Below are 24,449 nucleotides of genomic sequence, written 5' to 3' on the forward strand. Positions count from 1 at the left end.
TACAGTTCATCTTTTTATTGTACATAATATTAGGTATCTACTATTATAGTATCATAAGAAGAGTTTCACTGTCCTAAAAGTATCCTGTGCTCCCCCATACCATTCGCCCTAAACCTCAGGCAAGGACTGATCTGTTAATATTATTTCTATAATTTGGCCTTCTCCAGAATGTCGTATACTTGGATTATATAATATGTAGTCTTTTTAAATGTGTCTTTCATGTAGCAATATGCATTTAATGTTCCTTCATGTCCTTATGGCTTGATAGCTCATTTGTTTTAACTGCTGAATAATACTCCATTGTATGGATGTACCACAGTTTATTTAGCCCTTCACCTGCTGAAGAACATCCAATTTGCTTCCAGTTTTGGCACCAAATAGGGTACCTGATCAGCCAACCCCCTGAGAGGAAATGGGTATGATCTAGCTCTGCACCTCTGGTTCTCTGAGTCTGGTCTGTCCCTAGATGGTATTTGCCTGGCTTTGGAAAAGTAAGGGACTAGATCTCACCTACAGGCCATTGAACAACCGATGACCGTCAGGAGGTACAACTACCAAAACACCTGAAACAAACTTATACTTGAGCAGACACTAAGGACATATACCAAATATTGGGTCCTTATTATAGAAGTTCCTATTTCTAGAATATCAAGTTGGTGGTCAGCCGGCACTTTCACAGACACATAGTCCCTCTCTCATCTGCTTCTGCAGGATTATTGTGACTTGACATACAGATCTGGTTTGGTAGTCCCAGGGGGAGGGGGACAAGGAGAGAAAGAATCTCAAGCAGGCACCTCCCTGAGCCCAGAGCCTGATGCAGGGCTCCATCTCATCACCCTGAGATCATGACCTGAGCCAAAACCAAGAGTCAGACTCCTAACCGACTGTGCCACTCAGGCGCCCTAGTGCAGTGGTTTTAAATCATGATTACAGGGGCGCCTGGGTGGCTCAACCATTAAGCGTCTGCCTTCGGCTCAGGTCATGATCCCAGGGTCCTGGGATCGAGCCCCACATCGGGCTCCCTGCTCAGTGGGAAGCCTGCTTCTCCCTCCTCCACTCCCCCTGCTTGTGTTCCCTCTCTCACTGTGTCTCTCTCTCTGTCAAATAAATAAATAAAATCTTTTTTTAAAAAAAAATCATGATTACACAATAGAATTACCTTGTGGTTTCTTTCTTTCTTTCTTTCAATTACTGATAATTCTGATGCCCGGGCCTCGCTACCAAGAGATTCTGATTCACCGGACTAGAGATTAACTCAGGTGTCAGTTTCTCTGTTTTGTTTGGTTTGGTTTGGTTTTTTTGCTTGTTTGTTTTTAAAGATTCCCAAGGAATTTTCTAGTTTGCAGCCAGGGCTGCAAGCCTAACCCTTTTATTTAACTGATAAGGCAACTCATAGAGTTTGACTCATCTAGATTGTCAAACATAGAACTGGTCCTAGAATTCTGATATTGGACTCATAGTTCTTTTTTTTTTTCTTTAATAAAGCTTTTACTATTTATTTATTTATTTTTTAAAGATTTTATTTATTTATTTGACAGAGAGAGACACAGCGAGAGAGGGAACACAAGCAGGGGGAGTGGGAGACGGAGAAGCAGTTTTCCTGTGGAGCAGGGAGCCCTATGCGGGACTCCATCCGAGGACCCTGGGATCATGACCTGAGCCCAAGGCAGACGCTAATCGACTGAGCCACCCAGGCGCCCCTGGACTCATAGTTCTATGCTCAAGTTTCATTTCCTCACATCAAAACCCTGTCCATTCAAAATGAGTTTCCCTCTTTACTTTTCATTGTTCTTTCCTATTTGTAAATACACACAGACACACGCATACACATAGACACATTTACACACTATATTGGCTGTTTCCTCTCTCCTTAATGCTGCTGTCCTGTGAGTTCACAGGTCTGTTTATGCCAAAGACACAGTGGTCAAGATTCTGCATACTTAATCAGCTAAGTCAGAGCCCCACAGAACCAGGACTGCTGCCAAATTCATAGTGATCACAAGATAAACACTTGCTCTGTTTCTCTGACACAGTTACTAGGTGTCAATAGGGGAAGAGGATTAAGAGGTGAAAACCTTCAGTTACAAAGTAAATAAGTTATGGAGATATAAAGTAAGCATAGGGAATATAATTAATAATATTGTAATAACTTTGTATGGTGACAGATGGTATAGACTCACCGTGGTGATCATTACATAATGTAGATAAATGTTGAATCACTATGTTTACACCTGAAACTAATGTCAACTATACTCCAATTAAAAAATAATACTTTATATGCAATAATTTTATGCACAAAAATTCCAAAGCCATACTGCTGTTAGTGCATACATACTGCACTTCTAACCTTTATTTCAGTATTTGCTTACATTTCCATCCCTTTATTTCAGAGTTAGGTTAGAGTTGGTACCTTGCAGAAAAATGTATTCACCTGAAAACTCAATTGGTCTGCTAGAAGCATCCCATCTGATATAGAACTAGGAGTGAGCTGAGAAGTGATCACCTTTCCAAAATCTCTTCTCCCCCACATAGGTCAGTCCCTCCAAGGGAAGGGCTGGATGCCTGCTGCCCAAGAGGCTTTACCAGGCTCCATATGTGGGCATGTCCAGGGCTCCCTGACTTGCATCCTAAGGTGGGAAGATCTAGATTGCCCTGGCCTAAAGATCACAGCAGAGCACCTGCCTCAGCAGCTGCACAGTCAGAGACATGACATGATTCCCCAAATTATAATGGGGAAGGGCTCCTGCTGGAGGTTAGTGCAGACTGCCCACTGCACAGATGGAGGGACCTGTCATAATAGTGATAGTAACATCCACAGTTACTGAATGCTCTTTAGTGAGACAGGCTTTCCATGTGTTATTCCATTTCACTTCACCACAACTCCATGAGGAAAGATCTATGACTCTCCTGACTTCATAGGTAAGAAATTTTGGCTTAGAAAGGTGAACCAGGGCACGTGGCTGGCTCAGTCAGAAGAGCATGCAACTCCTGATTTCAGGGTCATGAGTTGGAGCCCCATGTTGGGTGTGGAGATTACTAAAAATAAATAAATAAATAAACTTAAAAAAAAAAAAAAGGTGAACCAACCAACCCATGATTACACAGCCAGTAAGTGGCAAAGTCCAATATTGAAACCAGACAGTGTGATTCCACATGCTCTTTGCCACTGTGTCTTGTGTGCACAAAAGCAAATGAAGGTGAAATGTCTTAATATTTCTTACTGTGCCCAAGCTGGGGAGGAGCGAAGGGGCTCTCAGGAAAAAATGTCTCATTCGTCCCATATCTGGCAATGATTGTTCTGGGATGGAGCTTTACCCTCTTGTACAACGCAGAGCACACAGCCCTATTAAGAAGTGAGATGGTCTATGTCTGAGGAATCCCCTACCATCAGGTAGTTCTGTCAAGGGAACAGGCCTAAGAGCTTCTCTCTAATGCCTTAGGTTTGCTTACCTCCATGTAGAACAGGGTTTGTCTAATAGCCCCTCTTCCCTTTAAGTGAACATAGGCTCCCATAGTGGGTCAGCCCGGCCATGGTCCCCTTTCCTTTGTTCCCTTAAGTAGTTCTACTCTCCATTTCTATGCTCCCATTTTGCTTAGAGAGTTTTACTACCTACTTCTATAATTACAGTATACTTAGGGAGTGGGATTCTTGTTATTTAGGTAATCTTGATTTGTTGTGTTTGGAAATGAATACATGGATCTAAACTATACTGTGGTCATAAGATGTCAGGAGAGCCAGCGCATTCTTCTAGGAACTCGGAATGGACAGATGTGGTCTACATCAAGTTGACTGAGGTAATTAACTTCAGTGAAGAAAGCATTTTCCCCAGACCTCGTGCAGCTTATAATCCAGTGAGAAAAACAGTAAAACAAGTATGCAGTCAATTAAAAGTCAGCTTTCTCCAAAAAGAAGCTTGGAATTTAATTTGTCGAACTGTTCCAAGCATTTCTCTTGTTTTATGTCATTTGATTTGAAGCACTATGAATTCAGTCATTTGCTGGTATTGATCAAGAAACATGAAAAGGTTGCTATATGATCTGAGAGACCATCAGTAGCAGTCACCTTTGATTACGACATTTTATTAAAAGACATTGCACACCAAGCAATATTTTTAAAAGGAAAAAAAAAAACAATGTTACTGTTTTTTCATTTTTGTATTTGATTTGGGGGAGGATGTATTAATTTCTTAGTGTGGCTATAACTAATTACCACAAACTTGGTAGTCTAAAACCATACAAATTTATCATCTTACAGTTCTGGAGGTCAGAAGTCTGAAACAGGTTTCACTGGACTGAAATCAAGGTGCTGGCAGAGCCAGACTGCCTCCAGAGGCTCTAGGGGACAATCCTTTTTGTACATTTTCCAGCTTCTAGAAGCTCCCTACATTCCCTGGTAGGGATCCCTAATCTACAAGATTATAAATCCCCAAGGAATTAACAGAAATATCTGGTAGAGTTTTGGATTTCTACTGGAATTCTACAGAAATTGCAGGGAAGCAAACTTTATATCATTGAGGGCAGGCGTCAGAGTCAGGTAGAAGCCATCTTCCCAACTTCTTTATCACTAAAACAAGAGATCTATTTTATTTAACAAGAATGATATTTTAGTGCTTGTGTTTGGGGAAGCATGCTGTGCGGCACTAAAATGAGTTTAACCGCTGCCAACTCTCCCAGAGTGAGAAATATTGAAGGTACATAATCGTTGGATAATTAGTCAATTCTTTATTAGGCAATTCTTCCCAGGTATTGCTATACATCACTTGCACCCAGAAAATTAATCCCTGGATTATGTGATATGTTTGGTGTGAGGTGTGTTCGACAATCTCCAGAGATTACGGTTACTTGAGTGTCTTATAACCCAATACCATCTCTCTATCCCATCCCTCCCTACTCTGGGAGAGATCTCTGCACTTCTCAGAGCTCAGTAACACTAAAGTGTGGGACAGCTTGGATGTCTGCAGAGAATGACAACAACCAGCAAATCTAGGAAAATAGATGCTCTTTAGTATTGAAATTGCTACTGCCAGAGGTGCCTGGATGGCTTAGTCAGTTAAATGCCCAAGTCTTGATTTCTGCCTGGGTCATGATCTTGGGGTCGTGGGATCCGGCCCCGCGTTGGGCTCTACGCTCAGAGTGGATCTCTCTCTCTCCCTCTGCTCCCCCCCCTACTCACGTGCTCTCTCTAAATAAATAAATAAAATCTTTTTTTTTTTTTAAAGATTTTTTATTTATTTATCTGAGAGAGAGAATGGGAGGCAGAGAGCATGAGAGGGGGAGGATCAGAGGGAGAAGCAGACTCCCCGCTGAGCAGGGAGTCCGATGCGGGACTCGATCCCGGGACTCCAGGATCATGACTTGAGCCGAAGGCAGTTGCTTAACCAACTGAGCCACCCAGGCGCCCCTAAATAAATAAAATCTTTTAAAAAAAATGCTATTGCCAGCCTTACACATGAATATCTCCAGGCATTAACAAGTGGTCTCTTTAAATTGACAGCTGAACTTCACGAGCTTGTTACTCCCATGCAAATGACTGACAGGACCTCATTGGTGTCCTTAGTTACCCCCGCTCCAGAATTTCTCCAAGTGCCCCTAAATCAGGCCAAGCTACAGCACCTGCCATTCACTATTGTTGAGTACTCCAGCCCAGGTCTTTGCTAATTGCGGTCTACACGCTACTGCAGGCTCCAGCTCTTTGGAGATCACCCTAGCCACCAATGTCTCCATTCCTATTATGATGTGAGAACTGGAACCGCACTGGGACTAAGGGCCCCTACCTGTGGCCTGCCCAGCTTGAATGACTCACCCTCAGTCTGAGTCCACAGCTCTGTAGCTTGTCCCCAGCCAGGCCAAATGTGATATAGCCACCTCCACTGTGGAGTCCATGCTGAAGGGAGGAGGCCTTCTGGGACATTCCCCTTGATATCCACCCTTTCACACAGGTCTCCTCCTGAACTCCAGTACCATCCCCAACTGCCCTTTATCTGTATTCAACCATTCCTTTCCCACCTGAAGTCCACCTCCTATGTCATTCAGGCTGTGCTCTGAAAACTAATTCAAATAAATTAGGTATATACATGAGGGTATTATTTATAGCAGTGATTCCTGGGGGAGGGGCACAAAAGGGGAGAGGATTTGGGGCCTCAGAGCAAAAAAAAAAAGAAGTTACTTTTGCCAACACAAGGAGATAATTTTTTTTTGTCACAACTGCAGGGTGCTGCTGACATCTAGTGGTTATAATTAAGGATGCCTCTTAAACATCACTAGTCCGCTTCCCACAACAAAGAATTATCCAGCCCAAATGTCAATAGTTGCCAAGGTTGAGAAACTCTGCCTTACATCTCTTTCTTAGAGGAGTTATTACTAAAGTTTCTCTTTTTTTTTAATTTAAAGATTTTATTTATTTATTTGACAGAGAGCTAGCGAGAGCAGGAACACAAGCAGGGGGAGTGGGAGAGGGAGAAGCAGGCTTCCCGCTGAACAGAGCAGGGAGCCTGATGCGGGGCTCGATCCCAGGACCCTGGGATCATGACATCCCAGGACCCTGGGATCATGACCTGAGCCGAAGGCAGACGCTTAACCACGCAGCCACCCAGGCGCCCCTTAAGTTTCGGTTTCTCAAGCAGATTTTAGATCAGTTGCCATGTTTCACTTTCTATTTCCTTTTTCTCTAGTTGCTATGTTTTACATCTTGATAAGAATAAATTCAAGGGGCGCCTAGGTGGCTCAGTTGGTTAAGTGTCTGCCCTTCAGCTCAGGTCATGATCCCATGGTCCTGGGACTGAGCCCCGCATCAGGCTCCCCGCTTGGCAGAAAGCCTGCTTCTCCCTCTCCTTCTGCCTACCATTCCCCCTGCTTGTGCGCTCTCTTGTGCGCGCTCTCTGTCAAATAAATAAATAAAATATTTTTAAAAAGAATAAATTCAAAAGACAATGCACTACTGATTTTCCCAAGAACGCACTCAATCCAACTTTCTGTGAAAAGAAAGATTGATATATAAATTCCATCTAATGATTTCAACATGTTCAACACCCACTCAACACGTCGTTTCCTCATCCTGAAAATGTATATTCTTTAAATTCTTTACAGATAGTTTTTGTCTTTCTGAATTTGAATTCTTAACAAAATAAGTAGATAACCAAGATTTCTTTTTCCTTCGATGTTTACCTCTGATTGCTTAGTTGCTATTCATTTAAACCTGAATAAGCAAAGACAATCTCTTGGCCCAGATACAGCTAAGAGAAAGGAAGGGAAAGAAGTGGGAACAAGGAAGAAAAAACATGATAAACACACTGAAAATTTTTTCAAACACTGGAGCACTATCAAATTTTTTAAAGCCTTAGTAAGGAGGAAATTCTGGGTTTATTTTTCTCCCCACACTAAACCATTCAGTACCTTTTCTAAAATGTGGCTTCCTGCTTCAGAAAAACATTTCGATAGCCTTCAGGCCCACCACATTACCTCTCAGATCTCAATTCTTATGACTTTTCCCCTGCTCTTCCCATTCCAACCACACCATCCATGCATGCCAAGTATGCTCCACCTCCAGGGGTTTGCACTTACTGTTTCCCATGCTGGAACTTTCTTCCCTAGTTTCATATCTACAGTGCTCACTTTCACCCACTTCAGATTTTTGCTCAGTTGCCACTTTCTCAGTGAAACCAGCTATTTAGCTATTACCAACAGATTTATACTAGCAAAACACACTGCACTCCAAGCCTCTGTGCTTTTTCTCCATAGCACCATCTGATACATGTTTCATTTGTTCTTTATTATTTTTATCTCCCACACTAGAAGATAACTCCATAAAAGTAGGTCCTCTGTCTGTTTTCTCATTACTATATTGACAGTGCTTTGAACAATGTCTGGTTCTTAGCAGTTGTCCAATATAATTTGTTGACTGAATGAATGATTGAATTCAAGGGGAACAAAAATCTAGGTTTATTGATATTTGGCATTTTCTGCTTAGCTTCCCAATACCACCCCCATCCTTACTAGAATCTTATTTGGTGAGTGCGGTGGTAAGGGCACAGAAAACAAGCACTATTGTGAGTGGAAGTGTATCAACCTCTTTTCAAAGCTATTCGGCAATACCTATCAACTTTTAAAATGTATATACATTTTGACCCAAAAATTTCCTTAAATTTACGCAACGGAAATAACGGCACCAGTGTATAGCGCTGTACCTGTTTTTTCAATGAAGACGGGAAGCAGGACTTCAGTTTCAGCTTAGGATGCAGAAAGCTGGAAAGAGCATCGCTGCCACCCTTACAACAAAAATAACGCTAAACAATCTCCTGTCGTTTTATTTAAAAATAAATGAGGTTGCTCGAGCGCCACGCAGGCTTAGCGAGACAGGTGAGAGCCCGGGCCAAAGTCCAGAGGGCCAGCTGCAAATTCCACACAGAACCACCCAGAGCTCTGTAAACGTGCACCCCCCGCCCCCCGGGGGCTTCTCAGCCGGGCCGGGGCCCCACTCAGCTCTTGCAGAAGTTTCCGTTTCCTGGAGCTGGACTCTGCCTAGTCCGAGATCAGATTCACTTTCCAGCTCCCTTCTGCCGCTCTGGTCCTGCGTTTAACAAAGCCAACGCCTGGGCTGCGACCTCGCGCCGCCGCCGCCCCGCGGGAAGCGCCCACCGCCCACCCGCACTCCCCGCGCACGCGCACACGCCCGCCCGCGCGCGCGCCCCGCCGCTCCGCAGGCGGGGATCCCAGTCCTGAGGAGAAAGCCCGAGGGGACTGCCCGCAGCGCCCAACCACCATGAGGTAAAGGCTTTCCCCGCTTCTGCCCCTAGACCGCGTAGGCCTTTGTTTCAAGCCGGTGTTTTTCTTTTATCCCGTTGCCAGCACCGCGCCGCGGCCCCTCAAGGGGCCGAGCCCCTCGCGCCCGGCAACCGGGCGTCGGGTTTGGGGGCGCCCCTCGAGAGCCCTGTCCCGGTCCCGGGCGTCTGGAGTCGGGCCTGGCGGGGAGGGCGGCCGAGCGCGCGCTTCCCCGGAGCCCCGACCCTCCCGGGCGTCGGTAGTCGGGACTGTCCGGCCGGGGCGGGGGCCGGGGGGGACGGCCGGCCGGCGACGCGACCCAGGAGCCTGTCCCCTCCCTGCGGCTCTTCTCGGCGGCGCGGCGGCGACAGTGTTCGGTTGGCAGCCGCCCCCGGGGCCATTCGGGCGGCTTCTACGTGGCACGGGTCTCCTGAGGCCCGTCGCCTTCCTCCCCTTCCTGGGGCGGCAGCTGCCATTCCCCCGATGTGGGCAGACACGGTTTGGCCGCAGCCCTGCAGTTGTCACCTAGGTCGGCGGCTACTGCCATTTTGCCTTTCTGATTTCTGGGTCTGAGTTCTTCCCTTCTTGTGAGCTGCCTTTGTACCGCGTCCAGATTCTTCTTATTCCGCCCAGTCCGCTATTTTTCTTTGGGGGCGGGGTGTCCTCTTCTGTCTCCTTTACTGCCTTGTGGCAGTGGGGTCCTTTCCTCACCCGCTTTGTATCCCCAGGGGCTGGCACCCTGCCCTGTGGTGATGAGTGAACCGTCCGCAGTTAGTAAGCTGAGGGATGAGGGAGTAAGATCTTGGGCTCCTGATTCGGAACACCTACTAGTTGGGTGACCCAAAGCAAAGTTGCTTAAACTCTGTGAGTCTGTTTCTTATCCGTAGAAATCAATGACCTCCAGATCTTAGGACTGTGGGATTAGTTGATTGCTTAGTACATAATGTTTGCAAATGTCGTTTATTATTATTTTAAGTAAAAAGGAAATGTAGTAAGTGCTTTGCTTCTAACATCTGTAAGAAGGGAAGGAGGTATCAGGAAGGTGCCTGGAAGAAACGAGGAAGGAAAGGGGGGTGCACTATGTATGGTATGCAGGATGGGCTGGAAGAGGGGTGGACTCCACTTGGGGACTGTCTCCCAAGGACAATGAAAGACTGCTTCTTCATGGCAAAAGCCCTCAAATTTCCTAAAGATAAGTGTTGCCTCTTCAGACACAGTAGCCTCTCTGCCAGCTTCCAGAGACCGAGTTTAAAAATTAAGCAAAGTTTGAAAAATAAAACTTCTCATGGCATCCAGTTGGGCATAAATTCCAGAGTCTGGGCAAGGCACTTCAGTGACTGAATATCCCCTTGAGATCTCACAACCACATTCATATTACCTGAGGCAGCCTTCCTCGTCGTCCTTGAGCTGGGCTGCTGTAAACCTTCGCAACAGAAACAGGTGTTCATTTTACTCTATGGATGGGCAGGGGGCTGGTAAGCCCATTTGCCATGGATCTGGGCAGGCTGTTAAGGGGATGTCTTGCCCATGATTTTGGTGCAGTTACACCAGAGAAAAGAACAACTACCAAGGGATAGTCATACCAGGCTTCCCAGTCAGAACCATGGGAAACAGTCCAAAACTTATTTTCAAAATCCAAACATGAAGCCAGACACAGAGTATGCCAAGATATAAAGACAAGTGAGATAGGGAAAACTGAAATGGGAGAAAGTTTGGGGCCATTAGCAGGAGGTGAAGAACTAGTAAGAATTCCCTCATCTGGAATCCAGGTACTTTTTACGCTAAGCCTATACCTCTGGGCTGGACATGCTAGAAACTGCCAGTATACAATTGCATTCATTCAACAAATATTTATTTACTGAGTTTCTATTAACTGGCTAGAATAATAGATTCCAGGGACACAGTGCTGGGGACACAGTGTTGAAAAATATAAAATCAGAACAAGGTCCCTATTCTTACGGGGCTTACATTTAAATGGGAGAAATAGATAAACAATAGATAATTGAATAAATAACACAATTCAGGAAGTATTAAGAGCTACAAGGAAAATAATGTAATGGCCTAAGAAAGTGACCTAGAATGGAGGGGGCTATTTTAGGTATTTCTGCTGTGGGTGGCCTCCTGGGTAGAGAATGTTGGAGCTGAGTTACAGGAAAGAGCTAGTCATGCCGAGATTTAGGAGCAGAACATTCCCAGAGTAAAAACAACAGGTTTAAAGTCCTTGAACTTGATATGTTCAAGATAGGAAAGTCAGTATGTCCAAAACACAGTGAATGAAGAGGAGGAGAGTAGGAGGAGAAAAGGTTAGACAGATAGATAAGGCCAAGTTCTTTAGGGACTTGTAGGACGTGGCAAGAGCTGGATTAATATCTAAGGGTGTTGGGAAGCCATTGGGAGATTTTAAGCAGGAGACATCATCTGGTTTACATTTTCAAAAGTTTAGTAGGACTCTGAGGGGATCAAGAGCCAAAGCTGGGAGCCCAGATTTTCCCCAGCTCAAAGGAAAGATAATTGTGGTTTAAACTAGTAAAACAGCAATAGAAATGGAGGAAAGTGGATGGATTTGAGATTTATCTGGGTGTTAGATTAACAGGACTTCCAATTGGATTGGATGAGAGGTTGAGAGAAGAAGAATCAGATTACTCCTGGATTATTTGGCCTGTGGAACTAAGAGGTGCCAAAAAAGACTGGGGGAGGAAAAAGCTCAAGGAATCCAGATTTCTGGATTGCATATGTTTATTTGAGATGCCAATTGAACTTCTAACTGAAGGTGTGAGCTAAAAATTCATTAAGTCAGGGCGCCTGGGTGGCTCAGTCGTTAAGCGTCTGCCTTTGGCTCAGGTCATGGTCCTGGGATCGAGCCCCTCATCAGGCTCCCTGCTCTTCAGGAAGCCTGCTTCTCCCTTTCCCATTCCTCCTGCTTGTGTTCCCTCTCTCGCTGTCTCTCTGTCAAATAAATAAATAAAATCTTTAAAAAAATAAAAAATAAAAATTCATTAAGTCTGGAATTCAGGGGAGAGATAGAGATTAGATCAGAGATAAGGTTATAAATATGAAATGCTTTTATTTTTTTAATCACTACTACTAATTGTGCAATTAATTCAGTTCTGTAACTTTTGTCACTTTTGGCTATTAGGACAGCCCCTTTCCAGTTCCTGAAAAACTCTGTCCAATTCAGTTTAAAACATCAATCTACTATTTGACTTAAAGCACTCTTCTCCTCCTTCCCAACTCCCACCAAATATTGATGTAAGTGCTAATCAGAAAGGGAAATGTGATAGACTAGACTTTAGGATGACTGGCAAGGTGGGGTGCAGCTTTAGCTAAGGTGGTCAGGGGTACACCTCTTTGAAGAGCTGACATTTGAGCCAAGACCAGAATTGTGAGAATAAGTAAGCCCTAGAACTCTCTTAGGAACAGTTCACAAAATGAGAGAATAAAAAGCCCATGCAGATGCCCTGAGGTAGATACATACCTGGCAGAAGAAATAACAATTTCTTTAAAGGCCTGTATGGCTGGAGTGCAGGAAGGGAAAGGAAAGTTGTACAAAATGAGGCTAGAGAAGTAGACAGGGGCTGGATGACACGGGCATAGCAACCATGATTAGGAGTTTGAAGCTGGAGATAAAGATTTGAATATTAGGGCGCCTGAGTGGCTCAGTTAAGCAACTGCCTTCGGCTCAGGTCATGATCCTGGAGTCCCGGGTTCGAGTCCCGCATTGGGCTCCTTGCTTGGCAGGGAGTCTGCTTCTCCCTCTGACCCTCCGCCCTCTCATGTGCTCTCTCTCTCATTCTCTCTCTCTCAAATAAATAAATAAAATCTTAAAAAAAAAAAAAAAGATTTGAATATTAACAATGTATAGTTTCACTTCAGCTTCATGTTCCATCTTACAGTTTTCCCAGCCTCTCTCCCACAAGCATCATTTTCTCCCTTATTACTGGAACAGTCCTATTGGCATATCATTAGGTTATTGAACATATGTGGTTAAAAATTATTTTGACATCTCCCTCAGCCTTCCTCCAGATACAGCTCTATTTCTCTATTTCCTTCAAAATTCCTTGAGAGAGTGGCCTCTATTCCTCATATCTACTTCTTTACCTCACATTATCCCCTCAGCCACCCCAGTAATGTTTTTTTGTTGGTTTTTTGGTGTGTTTTTTTTTTAAGCATGGCGTGGGAGGGGGCAAGCAGAGAGAGAATGAGGAGCAGACCACCCGCTGAGCAGGGAGCCTGCCTTAGGGTTTGATTCCAGGACCCCAAGGTCATGACCCGGGCCAAAGGCAGACACTTAACCCACTGAACCACCCAGGCGCCCTCCAGTAATGTTTTCATCCCTACCTTTCTAGTGAAACACTTATCACGGTCCCCCACAGCTTTACTCCTGCCAAAACAGTGATCTCTTCTCTGTCCTCAATTACTCAGTCTCTTAGAATCATTTTACACATTGAATATTCGTTTCTCTTTCTTGAAATATTTTCTTCCTTAGGCTTTCATTGATACTTAGTTTTCTAGCTTCCTCACTGATTATTCTTTCTTTGCCTCCTTTCTTGGTCCTTCTAGTCTACTTGACTTGGGAGTGTCTTACAGCTTAGTTTTTACCTTTTCTGTCTATGCTCACTCCTTAGGTAATTTAATTCTAGATCTTGTGGTTTTAAAGTCCATCTGCATGTCTGTCACTCCCGATTTTATATCCTTCATTCTAACTTCATTCCTCCTCGTCCCCAGTATTGTATTCATTAATATCCAACTTCATACTTAGCATCTTCACTTGAATGTGTAATAGACATCTCAAAATTAACATTTCCAAATAAGCCTCTTGATTTATCCACTCCCTCAAGTCAAAAGCATAGGAATCGTCTTGGATTCTCTCTTTTCCTCATGGCCCTCCCCACAACTAATCCATCAGAAAGACCTGTCAGCTCTGCCTCAAATATAACCAATCCAGTCCTCACCAACCCTCCACTACAACCACAGCGTAAGCTTGCATCATCTCTCCTTGGATTTCCTTGACAGCTGCTTTCATGTCTCTTTCAGGGAGACTTGCTCTGGTCATGCTCTTTATATTTTAACCACCTCTCAAACCCCCTGCCAACTTCCCATTTTTTTCTCCTTTTCTGCTTTATTTTTCTCTTTATTACCATCTCACATACTCTTATATTTTCATTTGGTTTTTTGATCTTCTCTTGGCACACCCCACTGCCCTATTAGAATATAAGCTACATGAAATCAGGATGTTTTTTCTGTTTTGTTCATTGCTGTATCCCAACACTTAGAACAGTGCCCTCTACATTGTACCTCTCAGTAAATCTTGAACAAATAGTTTCCCTATCAGTTTCCAAACTTCCTCTTTTGACCCTTGATTGTTCATTCTCCTCACAGCAGCCAGAGGGATTTTTTAAAACTTATATCAAACACTGTCATTTTCCTACTTAAAAAGTTTCCCCCAGTGGTTTCCCATTGCAATTAGGGTAAAATTTATGTTCCTTATCATGGACTTCTAAACCCTGCATCATCTGTCCCTGCCTACTACTACACCTCATCTTCTGCTATTCCTCTTTACTATGCTTCAGCCACACTTTCCTTCCTTTTGTCCCCTGAACACACCAAGTTTGTTCTCACATCAGGGCCTTTGCACTCACTGGCCTCTCAGCCCAAACCAGGGTTCCTCAGTCTCAACATTATTGACATTTCTGGCTGGATAATTCATTGTTGTTGGGACTGACCTGTGCATTGTAGGATATTTAGCAGCATCCCTGGCCTTACCTAGTAGATGCTAGTAGCATTCCTCCAGTGGTGACAACCAAAATTATCTCCAGACATTACCAAATATCCCCTAGGGGGCAAAAGCACACCGGTTGAGAAGCAGTGGCTTAGACCATTTTGCCTCAGATCTTTTATGATTGCCTCCATTTCATTGTTGAGATCTTACTTCAATTGCCCCTTTCTACAAAAGCTATCCCTTCATAATTGTAACTAAAGTACCTCCCCAACCACCACCACCCTTAATCCCATTACTCTGATTTTTTTTTCCTTAACATTTACTACTACCTGGAATTATGTTGTCTATTAGTTTTCATATTGATTTGTTTACATATTTGTTTTTCATCAACTCCTTTTGTTCCTTCCTCTTCCAGAATGGAATTGCCATGAAGAAAGAGCCGTTTTCTGATTTGTTCACTACTATATCCAGTACAACTAGGATATTGCCTGGCATATATGACATGAGGAGGTCAATAAATGTTTCGATGGCACTATTACTATAGTTCCCATAAACATTTATACAACTATATATTTATATTTTACATACAAGGGTGTGGGGGGCTTTGTGTGCATCAGAAAGGGAAATAAACACATTCACACACACATGCTCTGTATACTGTTCATCCCATAATTAGGGCATTTTCCTCTTTGAGAGAAGACTTAAGGAATTTTTTTTCTGGGGCACCTGGGTGGCTCAGTCATTTAAGCATCTGCCTTCAGCTCAGGTCATGATCCCAAGGTCCTGGGATTGAGCCCCGCATCGGGCTCCCTGCTCCGCAGGAAGCCTGCTTCTCCCTCTCCCACTCCCCCTGCTTGTGTTCCCGCTCTCGCTGTCTCTCTCTCTCTGTCAAAGAAATAAAAATTTAAAAAAAAAAAAAAAGAATTTTTTTCCCTGTACATTTCTGAATTATGGTTAATTGTAGATTGAGAAAGTCTTTTTTTTTTTTTTAAGATTTTATTTATTTGAGAGAGAGAGAACACAAGCAGGGTGGAGGGACAGAGGGAGAGGGAGAAGCTGGCTCCCCCACTGAGCAGGGATCCCAGCATGGGGCTTGATCCCAGGACCCCGGGATCATGTCCTGGGCCAGAGGCAGATGCTTAACCGAGCCACCCAGGCACCCCTGAGAAAGTCTTTCTTGACTGCCACACTACCACTATCAGCAAAACAGAAAAATAAAACCAGGAATGTTAATTAGGATTTTGTCAGTTGGAGACATTAGAAACCTAATTTAGAGTGGCTTAAGCAGGCACACACAGAGAGAGGTTATTTCTTTAAGTAAATAGAAGTCCAGGGGTAGACAAAGTGATCCAGACAAGACTGTTTAGTCACTATTGTGAACAGTTATCTTTCTTCCTAAGCTCTGCTTTCCTCTCTGTTAGAGTCTTTCTCAGGCAGGCAAACTCTCCCCAAGTTTGGAAAGATGGCCACCAGCACACCCAAGGTTATATTCTACCAACTTAAAATTTTTAGAAGGAAGGGAGATCGTTCCATCAAAGTCCCATTTCAGCAAAAATATATTTTAATTGGATTATCTCTGAATAAATCACTGGGACCAGGGAATGGCTAGAATATCATGTGCCTTCCCAGACTAAACGGTAGATAGTCCATTTCAAATCGCATGGACTAAGAGTAGAGGGAGAGGATGTTCCAGAAATGGAAACCAAAAGAAGGGGTCCTCACCGAGTAAAAACCACAGATGTCCACAGCACTGGACTATGTACACTTCCTGGGTCACTTCCATGGAACTTTCTGCTGAATTTTAATTGTTTACTTATAAGCTCTGTATAAGCAGGGCTGTGTCTTGTTCACAGTTACATACCCAGGATTATTTAGAAGATCTTGCACATAAAATGGTCTCAGTAATGAATAAATATTTCCTTGCCCTTCCTTCCCCCTTTATCTTCCTAGTTTCAGAGATAGTGTTTCCAATGTACCCTGTAGAGATTACACTGTGCCTTGTACAAAGGGAGCTCAACAAATATTTGTGAAGTGAATTTTAAGAGCAATGGTAAGGTAATAATAGGTATTAGCCATTGTTGCCCACAACCCCAGAGGTCAGAAGGATGTGGCACTTATATCAAATCTGTTAAGCTTACTAAATTTCCTTGTGCCTTTTCCCCATCTCTGGAAATTTGTTACTCCTTTTATCTATCTCAAACTTAATGCTTTTCCCCATCTCTTGGTATACTAGTTACTATCCGTTTCTTTTCTTTTCTTTGTTTTTTAAGATTTTATTTATTTATTTGACGGAGAGAGAGCACAGGTAGGCAGAGCGGCAGGCAGAGGGAGAGGGAGAAGCAGGCTGTCCACTGAGCAGACAGTCCGACATGGGGCTTGATCCCAGGACCCTGGGATCATGACCTGAGCCAAAGGCAGCCGCTTAACCGACTGAGCCACCCAGGCGCTCCAGTTACTATCTGTTTCTGTGTCTTTTCTCTGTGTGAGGTTTCCTTCTTTTCTTTCTTCCTCTCTCTCTCCCTTCCTCCCTCTCTTCTTTCTCTTCCTTTCTTCCTCTGCAAAAATGATATATTGGTGTGGCTTCTGTGTCTTCTTCAGTGTACTCCTTTTTCTTATTTCTCACCTCTTCTCTCCCTTCCTACTCATAATATAGAAATGGAATTTTTGTATTAATTATTGACTGTGTGTATATTTATTATTTTTAATTTTCAAGGCAAGTAAATAAAACATTTTAAATTCCCCTCTGTAAAAATTGGAGATACTTGTGGTTTAGTGACTACCAAAAGGAAATAGATATCCTGTGACAGAGAGAACCCTGTCATCTCTCCAGAACTGCTTTTGCGATAAGTAATGAGAATACTTCTAGAATTTAACTCTACACCAAGGAAACCAGTATAAAGATATAGGGGACTAGTGTTTGAACTGTAAGATCAAATAAAAGGTAGAATTGTTGTTAAACAAAAAACGGTATATAAGATTTAAAGATTGATTATTTCCTTCATTTCTTCAAAATTAAAAGGGATTTTATCTTTGACAGTGAAATTCCTAAGGACTCCTTGAAGGCCATTCTGTTGGAGTTAGAATGTCACTTTACATGGAATTTACTTAAGGAAGACATTGATCTGTTTGATGTGGAAGATACAATTGGTCAACAGCTTGAATTTCTTACCACAAAATCCAGACTCACTCTTTATAACTTATTGGCCTATGTGAAACACCTGAAAGGCCAAAATAAAGATGCTCTAGAGTGCCTGGAACAAGCAGAAGAAATAATCCGTCAAGAACACTCAGACAAAGAGGAAATACGAAGTCTGGTCACTTGGGGAAACTATGCCTGGGTATATTATCACATGGACCAGCTCGAAGAATCTCAGAAGTATATAGACAAGATAGGGAATGTTTGCAAGAAATTGTCCAGTCCTTCTAACTACAAGTTGGAGCGTCCTGAGATTGACTGTGAAAAAGGGTGGGCACTCTTGAAATTTGGAGGAAAGTATTACCAAAAGGCTAAAGTGGCTTTTGAGAAGGCTTTGGAAGCTGAACCTGACAATCCAGAATTTAACATCGGCTATGCCATCACAGTGTATCGGCTGGATGATTCTGACAGAGAAGGGTCTGTAAAGAGCTTTTCCCTTGGTCCTCTGAGAAAAGCTGTTACCTTGAACCCAGATAACTCCTACATTAAGGTTTTTCTGGCACTAAAGCTTCAAGATGTACATGCAGAAGCTGAAGGGGAAAGGTATATTGAAGAAATCCTGGACCAGATATCATCCCAACCATATGTCCTTCGTTATGCAGCCAAATTCTACAGGAGAAAAAATTCCTGGGACAAAGCTCTGGAACTTTTGAAAAAGGCCTTGGAGGTGACACCAACCTCTTCTTTCCTGCATCACCAGATGGGACTTTGCTATAGGGCACAAATGATCCAAATCAAGAAGGCCACACGCAACAGACCTAAAGGAAAGGATAAACTGAAAGTTGATGAGCTGATTACATCTGCTATATTTCATTTCAAAGCAGCTGTGGAAAAGGACTCTATGTTTGCATTTGCCTACACAGATCTGGCCAACATGTATGCTGAGGGAGGCCAGTATAGCAATGCTGAAGACGTTTTCCAGAAAGCCCTTCGTCTGGAGAACATAACTGATGATCACAAACATCAGATCCATTATCACTATGGCCGCTTTCAGGAATTTCACCGTAAATCAGAAAGTACTGCTATCCACCATTATTTAGAAGCCTTAAAGGTCAAAGACCGGTCATCCCTACGCACCAAATTGACAAGTGCTCTGAAGAAATTGGCTGTCAAGAGACTCAGCCACAATGCTTCAGATGTGCAGAGTTTAAGTGCCCTAGGGTTTGTTTACAAGCTGGAAGGAGAAAAGAGGCAAGCTGCTGAGTACTATGAGAGGGCCCAAAAGGTAGACCCAGAAAATGAAGAATTCCTTACTGCTCTCTGTGAGCTTCGACTTTCTATTTAAATACATACTCTAGGAAATTAGTTCTAAGCTTTCCTCTCCATTTTGGGTCATTATATTTTTTTGTTTATTATTTTAATCCATTGTTCATTATAGAGCCAATTTTTTGAATGGTTATATACCAAGCATCATCCTAAATACTTCATATATACATAATGATGAATCTTTTGCTGTTTTCTTTTTTTTTTAAATTAAACTAATATAATCCATTGAGAAATGAACATTTCAGCTATTGTAACTTTTAAAAATAGTATGGCCATTATGACTTTATACCCTTTATCTCTGCCATTTATAATAATTGATTAAATTTTGTCAAATTTTCCATATTACTCACACAGTGAGTATAATTCTGCATAAACCCTGACAGCTAGGTCAGGAATACTCTTTCAGGAGTGCAAAATTGTATTAGTTAAGCTCTTAACTATGTAGCTTGAAAAAGATGGACCCTTCCAGTTACAGATGTTTTAACTTTGATGAGAATATTTAACCATCAACCTGATAGTCACCTAAAGAATCCTCTTTGTTGAAAGAAAAAAGTTCATAATAATAAAAAGCTTGTCATCTGGTGACTTCAATAAAAGGAGAAAAAACTAGAATAGGAAAAAAAAAGATTTCTTCAAATACAGAACTTAAGGGACCCATGAAAAATCACAAGTATTATCTCCCAAAATGTTCATTAAGTAGCTAGAAATAGTTGTGAGAAAAAAAAAGAATAATGGAAAATCCCATGTCTTATGTTTCTCTGGTTCTTTTGTAACAAGAATGAACCTAAACTAATCTAGATGAAATTAATTTTATTCCTTCCCATTAAAATTCCAATATGTTTAGGTTAAACTCATTGAGGTAGAAAGCAGGCCAGTTGAGAAATTGGGAGAAATGATAAACAAATGGGTAAAATAGGTATCCCTAACCTATATCCCTAGATTATCAAGATTTCTATGATTTGGTTTTGGGTCTGGACTGGATTGTCCTCATACTCCCAGTTTCTGGCCTTTAGTATTCCAAAGTTACTTCTGTGAAGCTTTTTCTTTTGTCTAAAGTTTTCAGATTGACATGTTTTCCTATAGATCCTATAGGAATAGTTAAGCTCTGCTTTCAGTTTTAATATCCGTCTTGAAGGGTCACTGTTTAAGGGCTCTTATCCCAGGGGACATTTTTAATTGGGATGTTGCTAAAAGTAGCTTCTCTAATGTTTCTTTGATTATATACTACACAATTATATCTACCACCACAGTATTATTGGAAAAGTGTGCCATGTGATTTAATACTCCATACCTCTAATGTAGCTCTTAAAACTACTGTATAGATACATGTTTGTTTTTTACTTTTTGTTACTTTTTAAAAAAAATTTTTTCTATTGTGATTATTATAAAAGTAATGAATTCTCATTGTAAAATTTCAAACATAACAGAAGCATATGAGTTGAAAAGTAAGAGCCCCCCCTCACCCTTCCCTAATTCTACACCCCCCCATGGTAACCTGTTTACAATTTAATATGTATCCTTCTAGATATTTTTCTGTGCATATTCAAACATACATCCATACTGCAATGTATTTCATAAATTAAATTTTAAAAATGTTTGTTTTACTTAAGTCCCTGCTGTTTTTGTTTATTTTGCTCATTTCATTTGTTTATGCAAGAAGGAAGAATGGGGAAGGGAATGATTTTTACTTAAGTATTTCAGAAATTCAAGATTGAAGTCCTGACCTATCAGTAGAAGCATTTGTCACATTTTGCAGCAAATATTTTATTTTGCAGCAAGTCATTTTCCCCTATTGGGAATAATGTTGTAATTAAAGTTGTGTTCCCAAGTAGGAAATTCACATGCAATATAATACAGTTATGATATCAAAACAACAATACAGCCATAAGCCTCTACTTAAATATTTAGACTAAAGTCTATTAAGTGACTTTAAAATTCACTAGATATAACATACCAATATATAAGAAGTCATAAATACCAAAAAAGTATAAAATCAGCATATGAAAAATACTCTATAGTGAATACTGAACTAAAATTAGTATGTTTATAATAACTGCAAATTTTGTCACTAATTGTGCTTGCCTTCCTAAAATTTAAAATTATTTAGAGATAATTTCCTAGAGTCTTGGGTCTAAAAAAGACCTCAGAGTCCTTTATCAATTAGCCATCAAAACTTAGACCTTGAATTATCTTCCTAAATGATAATTTCATTTTCAGATAGTCCTTCTTAGAAATTTGGTCCTTCTCATTTAACTGAAGACTTTTGGCCTGAAGTTTACACATTTTGGGCTGTCTTTAGGGACCTTAAAGATCTAATCCTTTTGAGAGGTGACATTTTGTATCAGAACTCTTAGTTGCAAATGGCAGAAAACCCAGCTCAAACTGACCTAAGCAAAAATGGGAATGTAGTGGCTGTTGTAATTTAATAATCCAGAGGCAGTATGAGTTTCGGATAAATTTGAAGAGATAAGTGAGTCATCAAATATATATCAGTGGCTAGTAAATCAAGTGATACTGAGTAGCCAAAAACCAAATGTCTATTATACATGTCTTAAAAGTATTTGAAGAAAATTGCTCTATGTCCCCCAAGAATTCTTGAAGTTAAACATGCTATTATCTTTCACCCCATCCCCATCTTCATCATGGTCAATTTTAGTTCTCTCCAAATTGTCTTTATCCTTGGCTAGTGGTTTTTGCTGAGAGGTTAACAATATCCAAAGTGAGGTTTTAGGACTATGGTAGAATGATCCTTTCTTTTTTCTATAAACTATACTTCTAATGTAGCCAAAATCGAAATCTCTTCTTGGTATCTACTCATGTGTTGGTTTTTCCACACATGCCATTTTAGGGCATGTTTTCCACATCCTATACCTGAGCATTTGGCTTTTGAAAGTGTTTTATGTCACTTGGTAGCATTCAGCACTTCAAATCAGATAACCTGTACCTCTTAAAGAAGTTGAGAAAAAGTTTGTATATAAAAGGCTAATCATCGCAAATAACACCACAGATAATGGAAAACCTAACTTAAGTTGTCTTTATAATAGTAACAAAAATAAATCTTGGGGTTTTTTGTTTTGTTTTTTAAGATTTGATTTGATTTTATTTTTTGAGAGAACAAGTGGAGAGGAGAGGCAGAGGGAGAGGGAGAAGCAGGCTCCCCACTGAGCAGGGGGCCTGATGCTGGGCTCAATCCCAGGGATCCAGGATCATGACCTGAGCCAAAGTCAGACACTTAACTGACTGAGCCACCCAGGCACCCCATAAATCTTGTTTTTAAGCAAGACCTAATTTTGTTTAAGCAGTGTGACCAAGACATAATCACTCTCTACTGAGCTCTGATCAAATTTGGCTCTTTGTGATACTAAGATAGCTGCCACATGTACTCTTGTCCCAATGTAGTGGAAAAGAGCATTTCTGCTCCTCCAGCCACCTAAGAAGTCCAAGTTTGCTGTCTGATGGGACAACCTGAGGTTACATGCCATTCTCCAATCAGTCATCACGGCCAGGGAGGAAGTTATCATGCTCGTTAAGTTAGGCTTGATACACATAGCTGGCCCCGAAATCGAGGAATAGGGAGAAAATTGACTTCCCTGGAAGCACAAGAATTGTAAGGTGCAGGGGTGAAATTATCAAGAAAACTGGTATTGGATACTGACAGCCAAAACACCAAGGGTATATAAATTCAAATTACCTTCTTCCCCCATCCATACAGCTGTCCTTAGCAAGTAAAATATTTTAAAAAGGAGCTAGAGTCATTCTTAATTAAATATTTTTTTATTCTTATGTTAATCCCCATACATTACATCATTAGTTTTAGATGAAGTGTTCCATGATTCATTGTTTGTGCATAACACCCAGTGCTCCATGCAGAATGTGCCCTCCTCAATACCCACCACCAGGCTAACCCATCCTCCCACCTCCCTCCCCTCTAGAACCCTGTTTGTTTTTCAGAGTCCATCGTCTCTCATGGTTCGTCTACCCCTCCAATTTCCCCCGCTTCATTCTTCCCCTCCCGTTACCTTCTTCTTCTTTTTTTTTTCTTAACATATATTGCATTATTTGTTTCAGAGGTACAGATCTGAGATTCAACAGTCTTGCACAATTCACAGCGCTTACCAGAACACATACCCTCCCCAGTGTCTATCACCCAGTCACCCCATCCCTCCCACCCCACGCCCCACTCCAACAACAGTTTGTTTCCTGCAATTAAGAATTCCTCATATCAGTGAGATCATATGATACATGTCTTTCTCTGTTTGACTTATTTCACTCAACATAATACCCTGGCAAGATCTCATTCCTTTTGATGGCTGCATAATATTCCATTGTATATATATACCACTTCTTCTTTATCCATTCATCTGTCGATGGACGTCTTGGCTCTTTCCATAGTTTGGCTATTGTGGACATTGCTGCTATAAACATCGGGGTGCACGTACCCCTTCGGATCCCTACTTTTGTATCTTTGGGGTAAATACCCAGTAGTGCAATTGCTGGATCATATGGTAGCTCTATTTTCAACTTTTTGAGGAACCTCCATACAGTTTTCCAGAGTGGCTGCACCAGCTTGCATTCCCACCAACAATGTAGGAGGGTTCCCCTTTCTCCGCATCCCTGCCAACATCTGTCGTTTCCTGACTTGTTAATTTTAGCCATTCTAACTGGTGTGAGGTGGTATCTCATTGAGGTTTTGATTTGGATTTCCCTGATGCTGAGCGATATTGAGCACTTTTTCATGTGAAAAATGAACTAGAGTCATTCTTAACACTGAAGCCCCTGGTAAACTTTTTTGTTGGGATTTCAGGTGCTGTGTCTCCTTAGTCTAGTTCTCTTATTCTTTTTTATTCCTTCAGATCTGCTCTCCACCTCAGCCTCATAGAGGGCAGCCTGGTGTATGGAAGATAGAGGGAGGGAAGAAGACATACTCACATTGTAGTGATGGCTACTGACTGTAATTCAGACAACTTCAGAAAATAAAACAACCAGAGGCATTATGGCCTGTGAATGTGTCTGAAGTACCAAAGATGATTGTGTTAACTGAAATAATGACCTACATCCAGTAAAGCTGAGCAACCCCTGAAAAAGCCATTACCAGCTTATTAACCAGCTGCTGTGAGGTCTCCAGGCCTTGAACAGGACTAGTTCAAATTCAAGGTGACGGAAGAGAGGATAAAAGTAGGTATGGAAAGATCTGGACATTGAAGGACTAAACCAGTTTACCCATGTGGTTAGCCTATATATATATGTATTCTGTGATGGCAAAGGCCCATGTAAAAATACTGCTTTGCATTCCCCATATTAGGTACTTTAGTGTGTCACCTTATTTAACCATCTCAGCACTGCAAGTGAATAGAGCCAGGCTCAGAGAAGTTAAGTAACATTCTGAAAATCACACGACTACTAAGCTACTAAGTGGTGGGACTAGGATTTAAAACCAAATCTGACCTAATTTATAGTCCACTCTCTCTCCATTGTATCAGTGGTTCAGAACCCTAACCCTAAATTAAGAGT

General features: G+C 41.8%; 2 protein-coding genes across 2 annotated transcripts in view; one reads left to right on the forward strand and one right to left on the reverse strand.

The window, feature by feature from the left end:
• Positions 1-8,320, reverse strand: part of LOC123846656 (zinc finger protein 883-like) — a 52,203-nt gene extending 43,883 nt beyond the window's left edge. Inside the window, exon 1 of the mRNA XM_064594981.1 lies at positions 8,184-8,320. The gene's annotated coding sequence lies outside the window, so the exon portion shown is untranslated. The remainder of the gene's footprint in view (positions 1-8,183) is intronic.
• A 309-nt stretch (positions 8,321-8,629) lies between these two features.
• Positions 8,630-20,542, forward strand: IFIT5 (interferon induced protein with tetratricopeptide repeats 5). The gene is made up of 2 exons (XM_045878384.3): positions 8,630-8,763; positions 17,514-20,542. Exons 1-2 carry the CDS (start codon positions 8,759-8,761, stop codon positions 18,955-18,957), a joined length of 1,449 nt encoding a protein of 482 aa, XP_045734340.1. The 5' UTR covers positions 8,630-8,758; the 3' UTR covers positions 18,958-20,542.
• Positions 20,543-24,449: the final 3,907 nt, after the last annotated feature.

This window comes from Mirounga angustirostris, unplaced genomic scaffold (assembly GCF_029215605.1).
Source record: "Mirounga angustirostris isolate CCGP_5_RB_7025 unplaced genomic scaffold, mMirAng1.0.hap1 SCAF_6, whole genome shotgun sequence".
NCBI lineage: Eukaryota > Metazoa > Chordata > Mammalia > Carnivora > Phocidae > Mirounga > Mirounga angustirostris.